This window comes from Anopheles darlingi, chromosome X (assembly GCF_943734745.1).
Source record: "Anopheles darlingi chromosome X, idAnoDarlMG_H_01, whole genome shotgun sequence".
In the NCBI taxonomy this organism is placed as follows: Eukaryota; Metazoa; Arthropoda; class Insecta; order Diptera; family Culicidae; genus Anopheles; species Anopheles darlingi.
In genome coordinates, this window is record NC_064873.1 from 3,094,927 (window position 1) to 3,113,636 (window position 18,710).

Sequence of the window (18,710 nt, forward strand, 5' to 3'; positions counted from 1 at the left end):
CGAACAAGGAGGTCAGTGCGCTGCAGCGCTCGGCCAGCCTGGCCAAGTACTTCCCCGGTGGCAGCGGCTCACCGACGTCGGCGGTGGTGTCCAGCGTCGAGAGTTCACCGGCGCTCGCGCGCAAAAAATCGACCGAAGTCGATCTGATGCGCTATTTCGGTCCGTCCGCCCAATCGACGCCGCCCGCCTCACGCCTAGCCACACCGGCCGGAACGCGCAAAAACAGTCTCGAGTCGCCGCTGGCCGTGCGCAAGGGTACGGTGGCCACGGTGGCCACGGCACAAAGTGGATCGCCGATGGCCGCAGCACCGGCAGCACCGGCCAAGAAGAACGTGCTCGCGTTCCAGCCGATCAAGAAATCGAAAACGGATGTTGCGCTCCCATCATCCGGCCAGCCACGGAAGAACGTACTCGCGTTCCAGGCAACGGCTCAGCAGAAGGTGATGGTCAAGGAGCAGCCGGCTAGCGTTCCGTCAGCAGCGGAACGATCCAAGCCGATCATCCCGCTGAAGCGCAGCTCGCCACCGAAGGCCACCGTTGATCCGGATGATAAGCTGTTCGAGGATCTGCTGCAGGACGTTGACGATTTAATGCTGCAGGAGCAATCGTTCGATGCGATACTCGGGCTAACGCCGGGCCTAAAGTCACCGCGAGTGAGCCCGAAGGGATTGCGAAAGGTCGCGGCCGAGGTGACTGCTTCGAAAGCGAAGAACGAAGTCGAACAGCAGGCGGCTGCAAAGTCAACGGCGGCAGCACCGCCAGTGCCGAAGCTAACGATCAAGCGGCCAGCATTCCAGATAACGATGCCGGTCAAGATGCAGGAAACGCTCGAGGAGATCTATCTGGCGAGCCTGTCGAAGCTGGACACCCGCTCGTCATCGCTGATCGATCTGACGGCCGACCGATCGGCATTGGAGACGGTAGACGGTGGCGGCGGTGCCGCCGCGGAAGGTACCCGGTTGCCGGACGCACTAGGTAAAGTAGTCGAGGAGGTGGAGGAGCAGGAGGAGAAGAGGGGGGGAAAGGGCAGGGCAGCAGCTCTGGTGGGAGACGCAGCACCGAAGGAAGCTACCGCACCAGCTGCTCACTGCGGTTCCTTTCGTGGCGTCTCCTCCCTCGCTGACCAGCACGCGAACGAACCTAACTTACAGCCCTTTCAGAAACAGATCCCAGCAGCAGCAACCGCGTCATCGGATGGATCGCCGAAAACATCGGCCAAGAATTCGCCGAAACCGTCGAAGCGGGAGAAGGCGACACCGACGACGACGACGACGACCGCGACGACGACGATGAAGACGACGGTGAAGAAGAATACGAAGACGATGGCGACAACGACGACGAAGAGTGCTACTGCAGCAGTAGCAGCTGCAGTGAACTCGCCGCCATCGATCGTAAGTCGATCTCCAGTGGTCACGGCACCGACACCGATGGCTTCTATGAGCCAGCAGCAGAAGCCGCTGCAGCAGCAGCAGCAGCAGCAGCAGCAACAGAAGAAGCAGCAGCAACCGGTTGGTCCGACGAAACAGACGACCACGACGAAGGCGGTGACGACCACTACCGGTACGCCGGTTGGAACACCGGTCCCGTCCCGGAAAGTTATCTCTAGCGTGCACATCTCCCTACAGCAAGTGGAGGCACCCACTAGTAGTGCCATCAGCAGTAGTCAGCAGCAGCAGCAGAAACAGACTATTTCATCAACAGTACCAAGTACTGAGCTTAAGTCCGTAACAGCAGTAGGAGCAGTAGCAGCACCAGCACTAGTAGCAGCAGCAGCAGCACCATCAGCCGTCGCGTCAAAGTCAGCGTTCGCTGTCGTCGGCAAGGATCCGCTGGCGCAGCGATCGATCTCGATGCTCGAGCTGCACCGTACCGGTGCCACCGCAACAGACAATCAGACAGCAGCAGCAGGAGGTGTAGTGCGTAAAGTATCGGCGGTCAGTGCGCTTGCCTCGCCGGCGCTCAGCAGAAGGCAGAAGCAAAAACAACCCTCGCTCGACGACGGGTCGTCGACGGTTGCTGCTCCGGTTGTTGAGGCAAAGGTGGTGGACACGGTTCCGCTCGTCACGGTAGTCGAAGAACCACCGGTAGTAGTACCGGCCCCGGTGGTATCATCTCGCCCTCGCACACTTTCCTCGGATGAGCAGTGCTTCGAGCAGCTGCGCAAAAAGCACGAAGCCATCTTTGCTGCCTCCCAGGTGCCGGAACCGGCGGCTGATGTGGCCAGTCCGCGAACGCTTGCCGAAGTGCGCAGCTCGCTGCTGGTGAACCGATCGCAGAATCGCGTACAGGAACCTTCAGCATCATCATCTACTACTACTGTTGCAATCGAACCGAGGGGCGCCACTGTGGAGGGTGAAATTGCGCCGCAGTATCGCGAGGGTATTAATCAGCTGATGATGGAGCTGATGCCGGGAATGGATGACCTATTGTTGGACGATGCACCGCCGGTACCGAGGCAACGGCGCGAGCGCACCACGTTCGAGCGCGAACGGTTGAAGCTGCAGCGTAGCCAGAGTAGCACCGCGGCCGATGCCGGCCCGTACCGGATGCAGGTGGTACGCGAGAACAAGGGGGCTGGCGGAGCCGCTGACGGTGCTGACGAGTCGAGTCGGCTAGGTAGCGAGGAAAAGATGCAGATCCGGCTCGAACGCTCGGTGCAGATCAAAGAGCAGTACGCGAAGCAGCAGCAACAGCAGCAACAGCAGCAGCAACCTGCACCACCACCAACGATGACGACGACGACCAGAATGCCGCGTACGTACGTGATGAATGATGTGCCAAGGGATGTGGACCGGCAGCAGGGCATACTGACGCGCGAACCACCACCACCGGCTGCTCGAACCGTTGCCCCGTTGGTTGGCGAGGTGACGGACTTTGATGCGCTGCTGCTTGGGCAGGAGGACGAGTCGACGGTGGCAACGGCGAACCGAGAATTCGATCTGCTACTGGCAGCTACGGAGCAGGAGGAGAAGAGGGTGAAGGAACCTTCGACGGTTCCTTCAACGGTCGCGACGGCCTCCAAGCAGCAGCAGCAGCAGCAGCAGCTGTCGAGTGAAGAGTTTGATAAGGCTGTCGGCGAGCTGACCGGAAAGTTCCTCCAGTCGAAGGTCGCAACCAAGCACGCCGATCGCACCAAACAACTGACCACCGCCCAGACGGTCCTCGAAGAGCTTTGCTTGCCGCCCGAAGATGACGCGATGGATAAGAAGAAGCTGGACAGCTCGGATCTGATCAACAGCAGCTCGACGATTGGTGCGCCACCGATGCCGGATGTCGTTTCCATGGCCGAGCAGAAGCAGCAGCAGCAGCAGCAGCAGCAGCAACAGCAAAAGAAGAAGAGCCCGGACCAGCTGGATGATTCTTCGTCCACGCTGAAGATCCTGCAGTGTATGCCGCTCAACGCGATCACCGTACCGATGCCCGCTCCGATCCAGGTGTACACGCTGCACACGGCCGCCGAAATGCCGCCGGAACCGCAACCTTCCACCCAGGGTATGTCCGGCAATTATGCGCACATCCTGCGCGACATCACGTCCGGGCTGGTCGGGGCAGACTTTGCGGCACCGGTCGTGTACGAACCGCCCGGTCCGGTTGTACCGGACCGACCGACCGACTTTCAGCTCTACAAGCAGCGGCTCGAGGAGAAGAAGGCGGTTGCTGCTGCTGCGGAAGAGCAACAGCAGCAGCACCAGCAGCAGCAGCAGCAACCGCAGCGACCGCTCCGGCGTCCAAAGAAACCGCTCGACATCACGCTCGAGGACGCGACGAATGACGGGCCGAACCGTGGTGTACCGAGTCGCGGTGGGGGTGGTGGTCCACCCGCTGTCCTCGCTGCCTTCGACAACTCGATCTGCATCGATCCGTGGCGTGCGCGGAAATCGGCCAGCATCGAGAACATTGCGATCGAGCAGGTGTTTGTGAAGCGTAACAGCGACGTGGTCGATACGTTCTTCGTCGTGCCGGACAAGGCGGCGGCGCCGCCGTCTTGCAGTTTGCGTCGCTCCAAGTCGTACGATCGGTTGGCGGTGCCCGGGCAGCAGCAGCGGCGGTGCCGCCGCTCGGAGACCGAGCTCGATGTCGACCGGGAGTTCGAGTACGAGCTGGAACCGGCGTCGATCCGGTCGCGCCGTCTCGTCGATCCGCGGTTGCGTCACCTAGACATCGAGGGTTCGGATGAGGAGCTGGCCAGCCTGCGGGGTGCCGACGCCGGGTCGTCCAGGTTGCGTTCGCGTTTCCGCAAGAACAAATCGATGACGGATGTGCGGCGCAGGGAAGCCGCCACCGGGGCGGAACCGGTTCCACCGAAGGTCGACATTGACCGGGAGTCCCCCCGGCCCCGTACGACCGATTTCTCCAAGTGGGAAGCCATCCTGGACCGGGGCGTCACGTACTACGAGGGTTCGGCGAAACCTTCGTTACGGTCCACGGCGGACATCAAGGGTTTGGAGCGGCGCATCGAAGAGCTGGAGGTGCGGAAGGCACGGCCACCGGCAGCACGCCGCAAGCCGGCCATCCCGCGCGATTACGATCCGGACGAGTACGTGCCGCGCATTAACCGGCGCGGTGGTGGTGGTATCGGGCTGGATGCGTACGGTGCGTTGGCCGATCCGACGTTACCGCGCGATTACGATCCGGAGGAGTATGTGCCGCGGCCGAACCGGGCCGCAGCACCGGCGGTACAACCGCTGCCCCGGTCCTACGATCCGGACGAGTACATACCGCGGGCGAACCGGCGCGAACCGGCGTGCCACGAGATCCCGGTACCGATACAGCGCGGGCCTCCCCGGTACCTGCGACCGGACCCGCCACCGTACCCGGCGGAGGATACACCGTTACTGCCGGCGTCGTCGTCGTCGTTGGGGCGCTCGAAGACGATGGCCCATGTGCCGGTGACCGGCAACGCTGCTGCAGCGAGCTTGCGCGGTTACGATCTACCGAACCGGGACATTGCGCGGACGCAGTACGCCCGGCGGTATGACGCCGAGGACCGCCAGATAGTCGACCGGAGCCATCGGTTACACGAGAAAACCAACAAGTACATCCGGTCGCAGGTAACGCGCAACGATCCGAACCCGTACATCCGCGAGATGCTCGAGAATGAGTCAGACGATGAGGTACCGTCGTATCATCAGCATCATCAGCATCATCAGCATCAGCATCACCATCCGATCAGCAGTTCGGCCGCTGGCGGTTACCATCAGCCTTCTATTGTCACCAGCAGCGGCAGTGGCTACCATCGGGGGCTCGGTGGTGCTGGTACCTCGACCTACGGTACGTCTGGTGCCGCCGCCATGAGCCGCATACAGACCAAAGCGATCACGCAGCCATCGCGCATGATGCACTATAGTGCCGGCGGCGGCGGTTCATCTGGTGCCGGGCCCCGGCCCTCGTCCTCCTACGATCCACGGCGGCGTACTGGAGCCGGTGACGGCGGTCGATCCGGTCGCGACAACTGCAACATCTCCTAGTGCGACCGTGTGTATACGAGCACACACACAGTACACAGTTTCTCTCTCTCTCTCTCTATATATCCCTCCTTATGTGCCATCATAACCTAAAATTGGCAGAACGTCCGAAAAAACATGACATCTATTAGTAATAGCAGTAATGGTAGTAATAATAGAAGCAGCAGCAGCAGCATCAAAACACGGAGGATGCACTCAAAACCAGCACTACCATATCTATTGTATACATACATATACTGTTCATATATCTACTCAACTCTACTCACATCATAAGCTCTATAATGCATATCGAACCACCGAACACGAACTCGAACGCGTCGTCGAATGTCCTCATTTTACTCGTTCTCTTGGGAGTTTGTCTGCCGTCCGTCATGTCACGGCTTCCCGACTGATGACACTGCACGTTGTCTCGTTGCAAACCCTTGAAACAAGCAACTTCGACGCAAGCATTGAACACGTCCGAAGCACTGGCAACACCGTACTGCTTCTTGCCCTTCGCCGCATTCACATTCATCACGACACCACCTGCGACATGATTCCCCCCCTTCCCCCCTCTTCACCTTCACACGCCACCCACCCCAGCCACGCTGCATTCTTCTGGTCCACCAAGCAAACCAAACCAAACCCAACTACCACCACCACCATCACTTCCGTTTCGATCAATTACTCGACGGTTTATGTTCCGTTTTCGGCGCACTCCCTGTAGAAGGAGTGAGGGGGTAGGTAGGTAGTCGGAAGTGACGCGAATGTGGTTGCGCGAGGTGCCGGTGGGAGGGCGTATGGTGTAGGGCACCACTTCGCGTCCAAGCAGCATCCTTTTCCATCTCATCGGCCATTCCTGATCGAGTGCTGCCATCACAGTGCCGTCGTAATATCCTCCTGTGTCCAGGGCACCACCACCACCAACCGATCCAACATCCCACCGTACTCCCCATCTCTGCCAGTCTCCTCTTCGCATACTCCTGCTCCTGGGCGAGCGAGAGAAAAAGAGAGAGAGAGAGAAAGAAAGGAAGAAAACAGACATGAAATGAAATGAGCGAGTAGTCCAATTGCGAGGTAAACTACTGAGTGTTTTACCCTCCCCATCACCCCCTTTTTGTTGTTTCTGTGTGTGTGATATTTTTTTTCCTCATTGTTTTTTTTTCTTCTTATTTTTGTTGTTGTTGCTGCCGTTTTTTTTTTCTTTACTGTGATTCAGTTGACTTCTGTTCTGAATGGTTTTCGTTGTTTTCTTCGTTTCCTCTTTTGTTTTCTTCTTATTGTTCAGTTTTTTTTCTTATCGGTGTTGCTATCTGCTGTTGTTGTTTTTTTTCTCTCCTCTTTGTTATTGCTTTTATTTTGCTGCTCTAAGCGATTGCGCATTTGCGTTCGATGTTTCGATTGTGTATGCGGCGTATTGCGCTTTTCATTTCTTCTGCCATTTTTTTTTTATTCTCATTTTTACCGTCGCATCGTTTGGTACGCAACGTGTGCGCGCGCTCACTAAGGAAAGGCTAAGGCCCCTAAATCATCGGTTAGACTACGGTCCGAATTCTCCAATCCATTCGAATCCAACCCAATCCTACACACCATCCCTTCCCTGGGACGAAGCTGGATGCTAGGGTGCAAAGGTGGCAAAAAAAAAACCAGCCGCGCGCGTATGGCTTTCGCTTCCTACTAATCGCTCCCCGTTATGTATTCCGTTTCGCGAACAGTGTGCGTGTGTGTGTGTGTGCTGACAGAGGGGCCTGGAAGTGAAATGCCGCTCATGCCGCTGCCGTGCGTGCGTGCGCTGTGTTTCATCATGTGTTGCATCTGCTGCGCGTGCAATCTGATTCCGAGTGGGGAGTGGGGTCAGGGGGGGGGTTTCTAAGCATCTAATACCCCCTACACCCTGCCTCTCTTTGCTCCTCCCCCGGCACTGTTTCTATTTCTTGTCTTGTTTTCCGTTGGTTGGTTTATGATTGCATAGAATTAACCGGGTGCGGCCAGCAAGTGCTTGCTTTACTTGCTTGTTTGCGCTTTCAGCAGGCCCAACCTGTTGTTAACTAACCCTGGGTATCTGATGTTTTCTTTTTTTTTTTTTTTGATTTTCCGTGTTTTAACAGGGTGCGTCCGACTCCAAGTCCGCCTCGGAGGAGATCAACTCGGCGACGGAGATATCGACCGATTCGGAGTTCGACCACGAGCCGACGCTTCGGATGCCACCGCGCATCTTCATCGATGATACGCACTCGCACAAACCGGCCAGAGTGCAGGTAATGTTGTCGCCGAACATCTCGGCAAATGGTACGCCAGCCCTAACAACCCTCTTGTGCCTCTTGCTTGTTGCAGGTGAAGCATACCACGATCGACGATATGCCATGGTACCGGAAACAGGTAAAGACGCTACCAACGGGCACCCAAGATCAGCAGCAGCAGCAGCAGCGGTACGCGGGGGTGCGGAACGACGTCGAGTTTAAGCCGCTAGTGGAGGTCGATCCGTCGATCAAGCTGGCGCAGGCGCGCCCGCTGCTGGAACCATCGCGTTTCGGTGACTACGGGCTGAGCAAGACGGCCAGCACGGAGGGTATCGCCTCGAAGAAGAGCCTCGAGCTGAAGAAGAAGTATCTGCTGGGCGAGGAAGCGCCCGGGCTCGGCATCCTCAAGTCCGGCTCGGCGTCCGCGCTCGACTCCAAGTTCAAGTCGTTCCATTCGAACATTACCGAGTGCCAGCGGCTGCTGCATCCGGCACCGGAGCTAAGCCCGACCGCCCAGAAGGTCCCGGCTACGGCTCCATCAAGGGCTACTGCGGCGGCGGCGGCGATGATTGGTGCACCCGCCGATCCCGTGTCCTCGCCACGGACGGAGGAGGAAGAAGAAAGTACAAAGAAGCAGCGGGTACCGGCGGTGGACAGCAACGCGAAGGAGCACACCGTATACGAGGGCAAACCGTCGAGTAAGCGCGCGTCGCTGGTGGAAACGATCAACGCGACGCTCGTGGAGAACAAACTGAACGAGCTCAAAACGCATGAGCTACTGCAGGGTGGTGGCGTGCGTTCGAAGGAGGCCGATTTGCCGCAGCCCAACGGTGGCGGTGTTGGTGTGGCTGCTGTTGCAATCGCAAATCACAACAGCAATCGCGGCAGCAGCAATAATAATAACAACCACAGCAGCAGCAACAACAACAACAATATTAACACCAACGCTACCAACAACGTTCACACCGTTCACACCGTTAACACCGTTAACAACAACAATAACAACGACAACGAAAATGGTAGTAGCTATAATAACAATTACAACGGCGACGAGAATGGTCTGGTTGAAACGATCAATCTTGTAGCAGCGAACAACAGCAAGGAGCCAGCTGGAGCCGGTGCTGGCGGTGAGCGGGGTGCTACCACGACGAGTGACGAGTTGATGCGGAACGAGAAGCGGAACGAGCTGCGGTACCTTGGTAACGCGAAGCCAGCGTACATTGATCTCACGACAGATTCGCCGAACTGTGACCGGTCCCTGGTGGAGACAACGCTCAACTTTAGCATCGCCCCACCGGTGACGGTGACCGAGCAGCAGCAGCAGCAGAAACGAGCCGAGCCGGTTCAGTCCCAAGTCCCAAGTCGCTCGCCACCAGAGCTCGCCGATGGCAATCGAATGCAGATCGATAGTAACGAGAACACGATCAACAAGCACAACCAGCAGCAGCAGCAGCAGCAGGCCGCCGAAGAGATGAAGGAATTGAAGCGAGAGAAACCAGTTCCAAGCCAGCCGGCAGCGCAACAGCAGCAACAGCAGCAGCAGCAAGGCGAAGATGGCTGCCATGAGACGACACTGCAGGTACCGGATGGGCCCTGGTCGAAGGATAAGAAGCGTGGCGCAGAGCACGGCAAGGACGGCAAGGATACCATCCTGGGCAGCAGTGAAGGCAGCAGCAGCAGCAGCTCTAGCAGCTCTAGCAGCAGTAGTAGTAGTAGCAGTAGCTCGAGCGTCGAAGACATACCACACTTCATACTGGACTCGACAACCAGCCCGGAAACGCAGAACGACGAGCGGTTCGTGCCGCGGCTGGAGATCCGAGATGCGACCGGTGAGCTGATGCAGATCGACAGCCTGATGATCATCGATGGTCGGTACATTGGCGATCCGGAGGATCTGAAGCTGATGGAGAAACTGCCACCGGACACCCAGATAGCGGCACAGCTGCTGCAGGAGGAGATGAACCAGGACAGCATCAACACGGTGGTCGAATGGGGTGCCAGTGGTGCTGGTATGATTGATGATGACGCACCGTCGAAACCGATGTTGGAAAAGGACGGGCGCATCCAGACGCCCACGACGCCGACGGTCGAGACCATCGGGGGGGACGACATCGAAGAGGACGATGATGGTGGTGGTAACGGTGGTCCTGTCACGCCGACCGTAACCTCACCGACGACGACGACGACCCCGAGTAAACCGAAGCCCTACCTCCGGTTTGATTCGCGCAATGAGAACAAGATCGACACACTGAAGAGCATGCCGTTCGTGCTGGACGCGGACCGTGACCGTGGACCGCGGACGAACACCGTTCAGAAGCCCTCGTATCTGAAGCTGTACCACGCGAAGCAACCCGATGCCGATGCCGACACGCCCGATGCCGACCGGACACCGTTGGCTTGCGATGAAGGGGCGGCGGCGCGTGTACCGGCGGCGGGCCTGCACCTCCTGATGCCCCCACCGCACGATTCCGATTCGGAGGAGACGACCGAGAACCAGACGACCCAGAACCTGACCGAAACGGAGCTGTCCGATTGGGCGGCGGACGATGCCGTGTCGGAGAACTTTGTCGACGTCGAGTTTGCGCTGAACGTGCCGCAGCAATCGTCCCGGGCGGCCCGCGGTCAGCAAACAGCAACGTCGATGCAACGGCGCCAACAGCGCACCGCCAAGCACACGGCACGGTTGCAGCAGAAGAAGCAGCACAGCCGGACGCAACACCAGCAGCAGCTGCAGCTGCAGCAGCAGCACCAGCAGGATCGGCTGGCGCTGATGAAGGTGGCCGGTGGTGGTGGTGAGGATGGCATCATCCGTAACCTCGCCCTCGATGACATCGAGTTCATGGATACGGGGTCGGAGGAGGAAAGTGGTAGTGAAATGCTAATGGTGCACGTCGCCGGCACCACCAACCGGGCACTGTTGCGGAACCGTGGGTATGCCGAGCTGCTCGATCCCAGTGTGGAGTCACGCCGAGTCGCGTTGCATTACCCCGCGACCGGCTCATCGGCAGCAGCAGCAGCAGCAGCCAATCCGCTGGTGCTGGTAGAGGCCATCAACAAGCAGCTGGCGTGCCGGGTTGACTATATTGAGCAGGGCGCGTATCTGCTGGCCGCCGATGACGCCAAAACACCGATGAACGAGGAGCCACCACCGGGCAAGATGACCTTCGCCGCCCTGGGGCAGCAGCAGCAGCAGCTCCAAGCTGCCTCGCCTGCCCAGTCCCTCGACGCTGGTAACGACATCGAGGAGGACAGTCTCCTTATCGTGACCGGTTCTTCGCAAAGTGGCGTCGGAAATGGATTCGCTGCCACTGTCACTACTGCGACCACGACCACCACAGAGGAAGAGGAAGAGAGTGGCGATGCGGTGACGATCGTGACCGGTAATACGGGCCCGCTGTGGTCGGAGGGTAGCGGCAGGCGGGGCAGTGGCGGCTCGTCCGGCGGTCTAGCCGCCACAGGTACACCGGGCAATCATTCTCGCTTTGGTGACAGTAAGAAGCTTGCCGCCCCACCATCACCAACACCACCACCACCATCACCACCTCCACCGCCACCCCTTCCAGTACTGAGTGTATCAGTATCGGAAGCGGTGTCGAGCGGTGCGAAGCGCGCCAGCCTCGAGCGGACGAAGGACGGTCGCAAGGATTCGCTCAAGACCATCGAGGACGGTGCCGGGTACGACAAGCACGTCAAGCGGCTGCAGCATCAGATCCAGCAGATCAGCAACGCACGGGACTCGCTGGAGATGAGGAAGGTGAAGCGGAAATCGTCCAAGGATGACCTCCCGTTGACGTTGGACGGTGGTGAGAATGCACTGGTCAACGATGGGGTGCACGAGAACGACGAGGTGGTGTCGGCCGATACGCGGCCCGCGGTGCCACCTCCGTCGTCATCGTCGTCGCCATCGCCATTGTCACCGCCGCGGGACCGGAACGGGAGCACGGGAGCCACCCAAACACCGGAGCCGCCCAAAAGCGTGGAGAAGAAGATTGAGGAGATCACGAAGGAGCGCGTGAAGCAGAAGGACCTCATACATGATCTAGTCATGGATAAGCTGCAAACCAAGAAGCAGCTGAACGCGGAAAAGCGGCTCAACCGTAGCCGTAACCGCAACCATGCCCTCTGCCAGGTGGCGGCCACGGCCAATGGGTCGCCGTCGCTCGAGGCGATCGTAGCACCGTATCAGTCCACCGTCGTCGTCATCGCGGGGGAACCGGCACACGCTACGCCGGTCAGCCAGCTGCGACCGTCAGATGCTGGTAAGGGTGGTGGCGGTATCCATAGCGACCACCACCAGCAGTCCGGCTACCAGTGTGTTGTAACGCCCCAGAGGCAGCAGCAGCAGCAGCAGTACCGCGGCCTAACCGAGACGCCCGTCGGCCAGCTGACGGAGCATCTGCGCGAGGAGGCACGGTCGAAGGCCCGCCAAAAGTCGAACCAGGATCTCGGTCTGTCGCCCGAGGATCGGTTGCTGCTGTTGCGCAAGAAGTATCGCATCAACTGCCGCGGTTCGCTGACCGATGACGAGCGTAACAAGTCGGACGATGTGAAGAGTACGGAGCAGGAAAAAATCCAGTACCACCGCAGCAACAGCAGCAGCAGCAGCAATACGCACCATCAACACCATCATCACCACCACCACCACCATCTCGTCGGCTCCAAGAGCGTGAATGATGTGTCGCTGCAGGTGAGCGGCGATCCGGCCCATGGGATTCATGGTTCACCGCCTTCCGGTTCTGGTATGGTCACTACTACCATTGAACCATTGTGCAGCAACAACCCCCCGAGGTCCGACTATATCTCCGATCCGAATCTGGTGCATGAACCGAACGGTGTTGTTGCCGGTGGCCGCAGTACCGCAGGAGCAGGCGCGGGCGTCACTGCTACGCGCACGCGTAGCAAGTGTAAGGACCGGGAGCGGCGCAAGAGCATCATCGAGAAGGTGTCCGAGTTCTTTAACGGGCGCAGCAGCAACAACGGCAGCAGCAGCAGCAAGAAGGACGGCGGCGGCAGCAGCAGCAAGGAGTCATCGCCGACCAAGGATGGGCGGACGGCGAGCCAACAGCAGCTGAGTGTACCAGCGGTACCAGATCCGGCAGCAGCGCCAGCAGCATCAACGAACGCAACACCACCAAGCACTAGTAGCTCGGGTGGGGGGATGGGGTTCTTGCGATCGTTCAAAATCTCACCGAAGGTGAGAGATAAGTCCAAGGTGAGTGTATCGTTTCGCGTTTCGGTCGCGTGACTGAGTGTGTGTGTGTGTGTGTGTGTGGATGGGGTTTGCGCTGTTTGGTAGGGAGGATGGGACGATTTCTTAGTCGCATAATGTTTTCGATTTCTGATTTCTGCATTCGTTTTTCTTCTCTACAGTCATGCTTTGATGTGAGGAACATTAGTTGTGGTGTAAGAATCATACTCTAGACTCCTCTCTCTCTCTCTCTCTCTCTCTCTCTCTCTCTTTATCTCTCTCGCTCTCCCTGTCACTTTGTCGCTCTCTAGACACTCTATATCTATCTCTTTACGCTATCTTAACTTTTGCCCAGGTTAGCTCATTACTAGTCCTCCGTAACCTACCAGGTGTATGCATATGAAACCGCCTTTTTTTTGTCACAATTTTTTTTTATTCTGCGAAAATGGAGAAACTCTTATTCTTCAAACAAATGGCAATAGTTAGCTATACATTTTTCCTATCTTTTAGGCAATTTAGACAGATGCTTCGCAAAAAAAAAACAAGTCGGTCTTTTGTATCAAAACCAATCACAGGTCCATTTTTTCAAACTTTTGTAAGAATGGAAGCGCTGCTCGGGCCAGTGTCTGTCCCAACGATGCAAATGAGTGTTGATTCGATAGAATCAAGTCTGGTGAGTTAGCTGCAAGCGACAAAATGATCCCAATTCAGGTCTTGTATAGTCTTCTTGGCCGGTTTTCCGCGGTGTGGCGGAGCATTTTCATCGAGCAAAATCGGTCTGTTTTATCAATTTCGATATTCCGGTCGATTTATGCGGATTTCACGGTCCGAAATCGATTAAGTGTTGCTTCTATAGCTCACTAATAACCGTTTCGCCCAATACGGCATGCAATTCGTTGTCTTCTAACGTTTTTGGTGGTTTCTCGCGATTCACGTTTGTCACATCAAAATCGTCATTTTTTAATTTTTAAAACTACTCTTTGCACTGTGTTTTATGAAGAGCATGCTCACCGTAAGCTTCAATAAGCATTTGATGCGATTATGTCGCCTATTTTGAAAAATAGAAGCAGAAAATGAACGATGTCCGCATTTTGCAGTTTTTAGGGACGGAACTTGCCATTTTGTACACAATGAAAATATTGGTTGTAGTGTGAAATTAGAACTATTGCGCACTGATTTTGATTAACAGATGCCAAACGAACAAAATGAAACATTGAGAACGGTTCTACCGTTCCATTTGGCGTAGATATAGATATAAGAACACGGAGGGCGGTTTCATATGCATACACCTGGTATATACCAAGCTCACCTTTACTCTCACGTTTAGCAACGTTTCAACAACGGTCCTTGTTCACCCCTAATGTTTTCTAGTGTTAAAGCCTAGCGAGAGATGTTTAATACACTTAGAGAAGGTTAATTTATCCGTAAGACCATAATGTTACTAATCATTCTACTCTTCGCGATCGATCGCGTTCTGTCCCCCCTGTGTTTGCTCTCTACCACTCTGTCCGTTGACACAGTTTGATTGTGGTCCAAAAAACTCCAACACCCCGTGGCATGTTTTGTTATCGGTCTTGGTTTACACAACATTGGCGTGCCTGCATGTCAAATTGATTTCACTTACTTTTGTCCATCTGTGGAATGCTTACCCCACGCAATGCATTATTTATTCCAGTCGAAGGAAAGCTCACCCTACGGTCGCAGCGCTTCGGAGGATTGCTTGAACAAGACAACCACTACTACTACTACGGTAGCTCCGGCGTCTTCGAGCGGTACGGGCTCACCAACGGGCGGCGCACCATTACCAGCAACCACAGCGATCAACGGTACAGCGCGCTGTAGCAACAGCTTCACACCGATCGGGCGCAAGGAGGCGGAAGAGCTGGAACCACCGCCGGTGCCACCATTACCGCTTAACTATCAACCTTCCGATGGTAGGCGCGAGATTGGCGACAGCCCGCTTGATATATGATCCCGCTACCAACTCACACGCACATCTATTGCTATCTATTTTACAGACGAATGCGGAGGAGGAGGAGCATCGAACGAACCGAAAAACGAAATCAAAAAGCAACGTGCAATGTTGAAAGCGTCGCGACAAGCAGAACTGAAAAGGTAAACAGAGACCACGACGATCGTGCACTAAAGACTTTTGTTTGTCTATCCCGCTATTATCCCTTTGTTTCTCTCTCTCTCTCACTCACTCTAGACTGAGAATTGCTCAAGAGATACGACGCGAGCAAGCGGAGATCGAGGTGAAGATCGAAGATCTGGAGGCGCGTGGCGTGGAGATCGAGAAGGAGTTGCGCGGCGAGGGCGACGCACTGAAGCAAACGCTCACCACCTCCAGCCATGGTGGTTGTGCTAATGACGAGGATCTGGTGAAGGAGTGGCTGGAGATCATGCGCAACATCACGCAGCTGAAGGTGCGCGACGACGAGCTGAGCATACGGCAGCGGGAGCTGCAGCTCGAGCATCGCCACGCGGAGCTGAAGGAGGAGCTCAACATGCGGCTATCGTTTGGCAGTGAGTACAGAACAGGAGTTTTTGCATTGCACGTACCAGTGCCGGTTTGTAGCTGACCCCCCGGGCTGTTTTCCTTTCGTTACAGAGCTCGATAAGAACTCGTCCGATGTGGCCGCCGAAGGTGCGATCCTCAACGAGATGCTCGAAATTGTGACCAAGCGGCAGGCGCTCCGACCATCGCTCGAACCATCGACGGGATCGGCGACGGCGACGACGATGGCCAAGCGTACGGCGAAGGGTACCGATGTAAGCTATGCCTCTCGTTTAACACCTATCCTCCGGACGGTTGGCCGGCTACTGCTACTCTCTGCACTGCCCGTTTGCGTAGCTTTGGTAGGGTGGCATTTGGTTGGTTAGCCGCTAGTTTTCGCTCGTAATTCGCTCGCACGCCTTAACGCTGCAACATTGCACATTGTTATTTAGCCCACACACACAAGCACACACACTTGCACACATAAGACATACATGGTAGATAGGTCCTGGTCTGCAAGAGCAATCGTCTACACGCACTAGCTCTCGGGCTAGTGTATTGATGGTTAGAACTGATTGAGTCAGCTTGCATGCAAGGAAAGAAAGACGCACCAACGCAAACCCACGACTGGCACGACACAAAACGTTTGCCGACAAACAAACGTACCCGAACGCACACAGACACGAACACACACACATCTTCTACATATATATATGTACATATACAGAGAATATATATTTATATATAATTATACACAGACAGCAGGTACGTATCGTTTCATGGCGAAGGCGGCGTACCACTGAAAAGAAATGAAGGATGCATGATAGAAGGTCCCCGTTATGACCTCGTCGTAGTAGAACTTTTAATTTGTTTTAACTGTGCACACGCCCTTACAAGAAAAAACCCCCCTTTTCACAAACATCGATTAATTCACATGAACTAACAACTGAGTTGTTGTTTTTTTTTCTTCTAAATTTAATGAAAACCTCACCCTAATAGCACCTCGCACATACCGTAGACTTAAACATGGTTTGTTAGTTACCTATGCATTGTTTGGTTTAGTTTTGTAGTAGACCATTGCCATGTGTGTGTGTGGTTTTTTTTATTATTAAACAATCGAACGAACGCAACCGCGCTGTTGGATTAGGTAACTCAAGCGAAATTATTCATCTGTTTCCCTTTTTGTGTCATTTTTTTCATTCTCTCCTATATCTTCCAGATATAAAGAGCCTAGGCCACCGAAGGGAGGCCGGCCGACCACCTTCACTCGACCATACCCACAAGAACAAACAAAAAAAACACACGAAAGAAAAACAAACTTTATCAATACAGGAATTGTACAGAGAGAGAGAGCAGGGCAGACCCGGCGGGGTATAACCGTGTGGCGGATGTGCTTCGCATAAACGCAGTACTACACTACTACACTCCCTTCAGCGCACGCACCGACGACGGAGCGGGTGAACGATGATGAACGAGCGAGATGAGTCGATCGAGAAACCTGACATCCCAGACAGACAGACAGAGTGCAGCCGCGCCAGCCGAGCATGCCAGCTCGTGCCCCTCATCGACCAAAGATCTAGTAGGAAAAGATACAGAGAAGCGCGAGGCGAAGGGCTAGGCGAAACCCGAAGGGATCGCTGGTGAATCGCCGGTTGATGATTCACTTGCAATCATTTAAATGTACGTGCTCATTTTATCTAGCATCCCAGAAAAAACCCGGATGAGCCGGACAGCCGGTCGTGACAGGCAGCGGTAGATTGCGTCGCTGGCACCGGATTGGACCGGAGCTAGCGTTAGAGAGAGAGAGAGATATAGAGAGAGGATTAAAGCGGTGCTCGATATATAGTTTGTAAGAAGGGGGAAGAAGAAGCTTGTGTACCCCACAACACAAGGAGGGGGGTTTTGCGAGTACGCGAAGCGTACCGTAGCACCACTGACCCTGGATGTCCTGATCGCCCCCTCTACCCCGTCGCCTCCCCACCCCAAAATGTTGGACTCTAACCAAAAAAAAAAAACAAAATAATAATCATAATAACACGCGGCAAGTATAGCGGGGCAGGCTGGCGGCGCGGCCGGTAGGCTACCTTTGATCCGTTCGATCGGGACCCGCCACGGGGTAAGGGGGAAGAATTCATGTTTTAATTTTCATGCTGCAGCCACTCACAGTTCAGAAAATCTGGTCGGGAGAGAGGAGTTTTCCACAATAAGGTGTGTCCCGGGACGACGGTGTGCATCGGTGGTATGCTGCATTAGGTAGCCCTTTCTCGCTATTTCACCTAGATTAGAGACGACGGAGCAGCGCGCACCTTGAACTCCGTTTTTCTTTTTCTGTTTCGCAATCGCTTCGTTTTTTTTGTTTTATTATCTGCATGCAATGGTTTCTCGGAGCATTGGTAGTTAGAAAAAGCTCCGGGGGTTTTTTTTTCCGGTGTAACCTCATTTTCCGTTGCTCCCCGTTTGTTTTAGTTTCCGTTTGCTTTTCCCCCCCATCGAATCCAAGTAGCGTGTTTGGGGCCCAACTTTGGGCCCCATTGGGGTTTGATACATTTTCCGGTTTTGTTTTTTTTTTTAATTTTGTTCAATTTTCTTTGTTTCGCATATTGCATATGTGCCAGCAGTTTGGCCCTAGGGTAGGCTTTTTAAGTTTTTCTCATGTTTTTCTTTCTCCCCCATTTTTCTGCCAATCCTGTTCTATCGGTATCGGTTCGTAACCAACGAATTATCGCCTAAACAAACAAACAAACAAAAAAAACACACACACAAACGCTCAAAGCGATTTCGCGAATCCGGTGGGAAGCACAGGGACATTCAATGGAAAGAAATAATGAGAAGGGCGAAGAGAGAGAGAGAGAGAGTACGTTTAGACGAATAAGGGATGAGCGGGCGCGTTTCGTTAGTCATTATCCCTTTTTTTTCTTTCAGAGATACGATGCTTATACGAATGAAGCAAGCAAGCAAAACAACACGCACAAGCCAATGTTTAATGTGTGTGTGTGTGTGTGTTAGTTTTTTTTCTTCTCGTTTTCTTCAAATGGTGTAGCAATGAAGGCCTTTGAGACGCGCTAATAATGTAACACTGCTGGTTCCTGCGTATTTGTGTTTTTGGTATTTTTGTAGAAAAGAAAACAAATGCATGAAAAACAGAACGAAAGACGACGGTTGGTCGGTCGATGGGAAAGAAATAATGGCGGCGTTTGTGATTGCGGCGTTGCGATGGCGAGACCACCCTACCGACGGCTTAGCGCACGGGACGGATCTCCACAGCACTGGAACAAATACCCTGGAAAACCGAGGTCCATCATGTGACGACCAGCAATGTGTGTGTACGACGAAGCATGGAA

General features: G+C 55.1%; 1 protein-coding gene across 4 annotated transcripts in view; it reads left to right on the forward strand.

Moving 5' to 3' along the window:
- The window catches only part of LOC125955590 (F-actin-monooxygenase Mical), a 50,835-nt gene extending 32,373 nt beyond the window's left edge, over positions 1 to 18,462 (forward strand). For 3 of the 4 annotated variants that reach the window (XM_049686731.1, XM_049686753.1, XM_049686739.1), the window contains 8 exons: positions 7,553 to 7,702; positions 7,779 to 12,896; positions 13,055 to 13,087; positions 14,548 to 14,806; positions 14,891 to 14,987; positions 15,082 to 15,398; positions 15,484 to 15,644; positions 16,589 to 18,462. In XM_049686731.1, the coding sequence (XP_049542688.1) occupies positions 7,553 to 7,702; positions 7,779 to 12,896; positions 13,055 to 13,087; positions 14,548 to 14,806; positions 14,891 to 14,987; positions 15,082 to 15,398; positions 15,484 to 15,644; positions 16,589 to 16,594 (6,141 nt within the window). In that variant the 3' untranslated portion in view covers positions 16,595 to 18,462. The remainder of the gene's footprint in view (positions 1 to 7,552; positions 7,703 to 7,778; positions 12,897 to 13,054; positions 13,088 to 14,547; positions 14,807 to 14,890; positions 14,988 to 15,081; positions 15,399 to 15,483; positions 15,645 to 16,588) is intronic. The other variant, XM_049686747.1, reaches the window with a different exon arrangement.
- Positions 18,463 to 18,710: the final 248 nt, after the last annotated feature.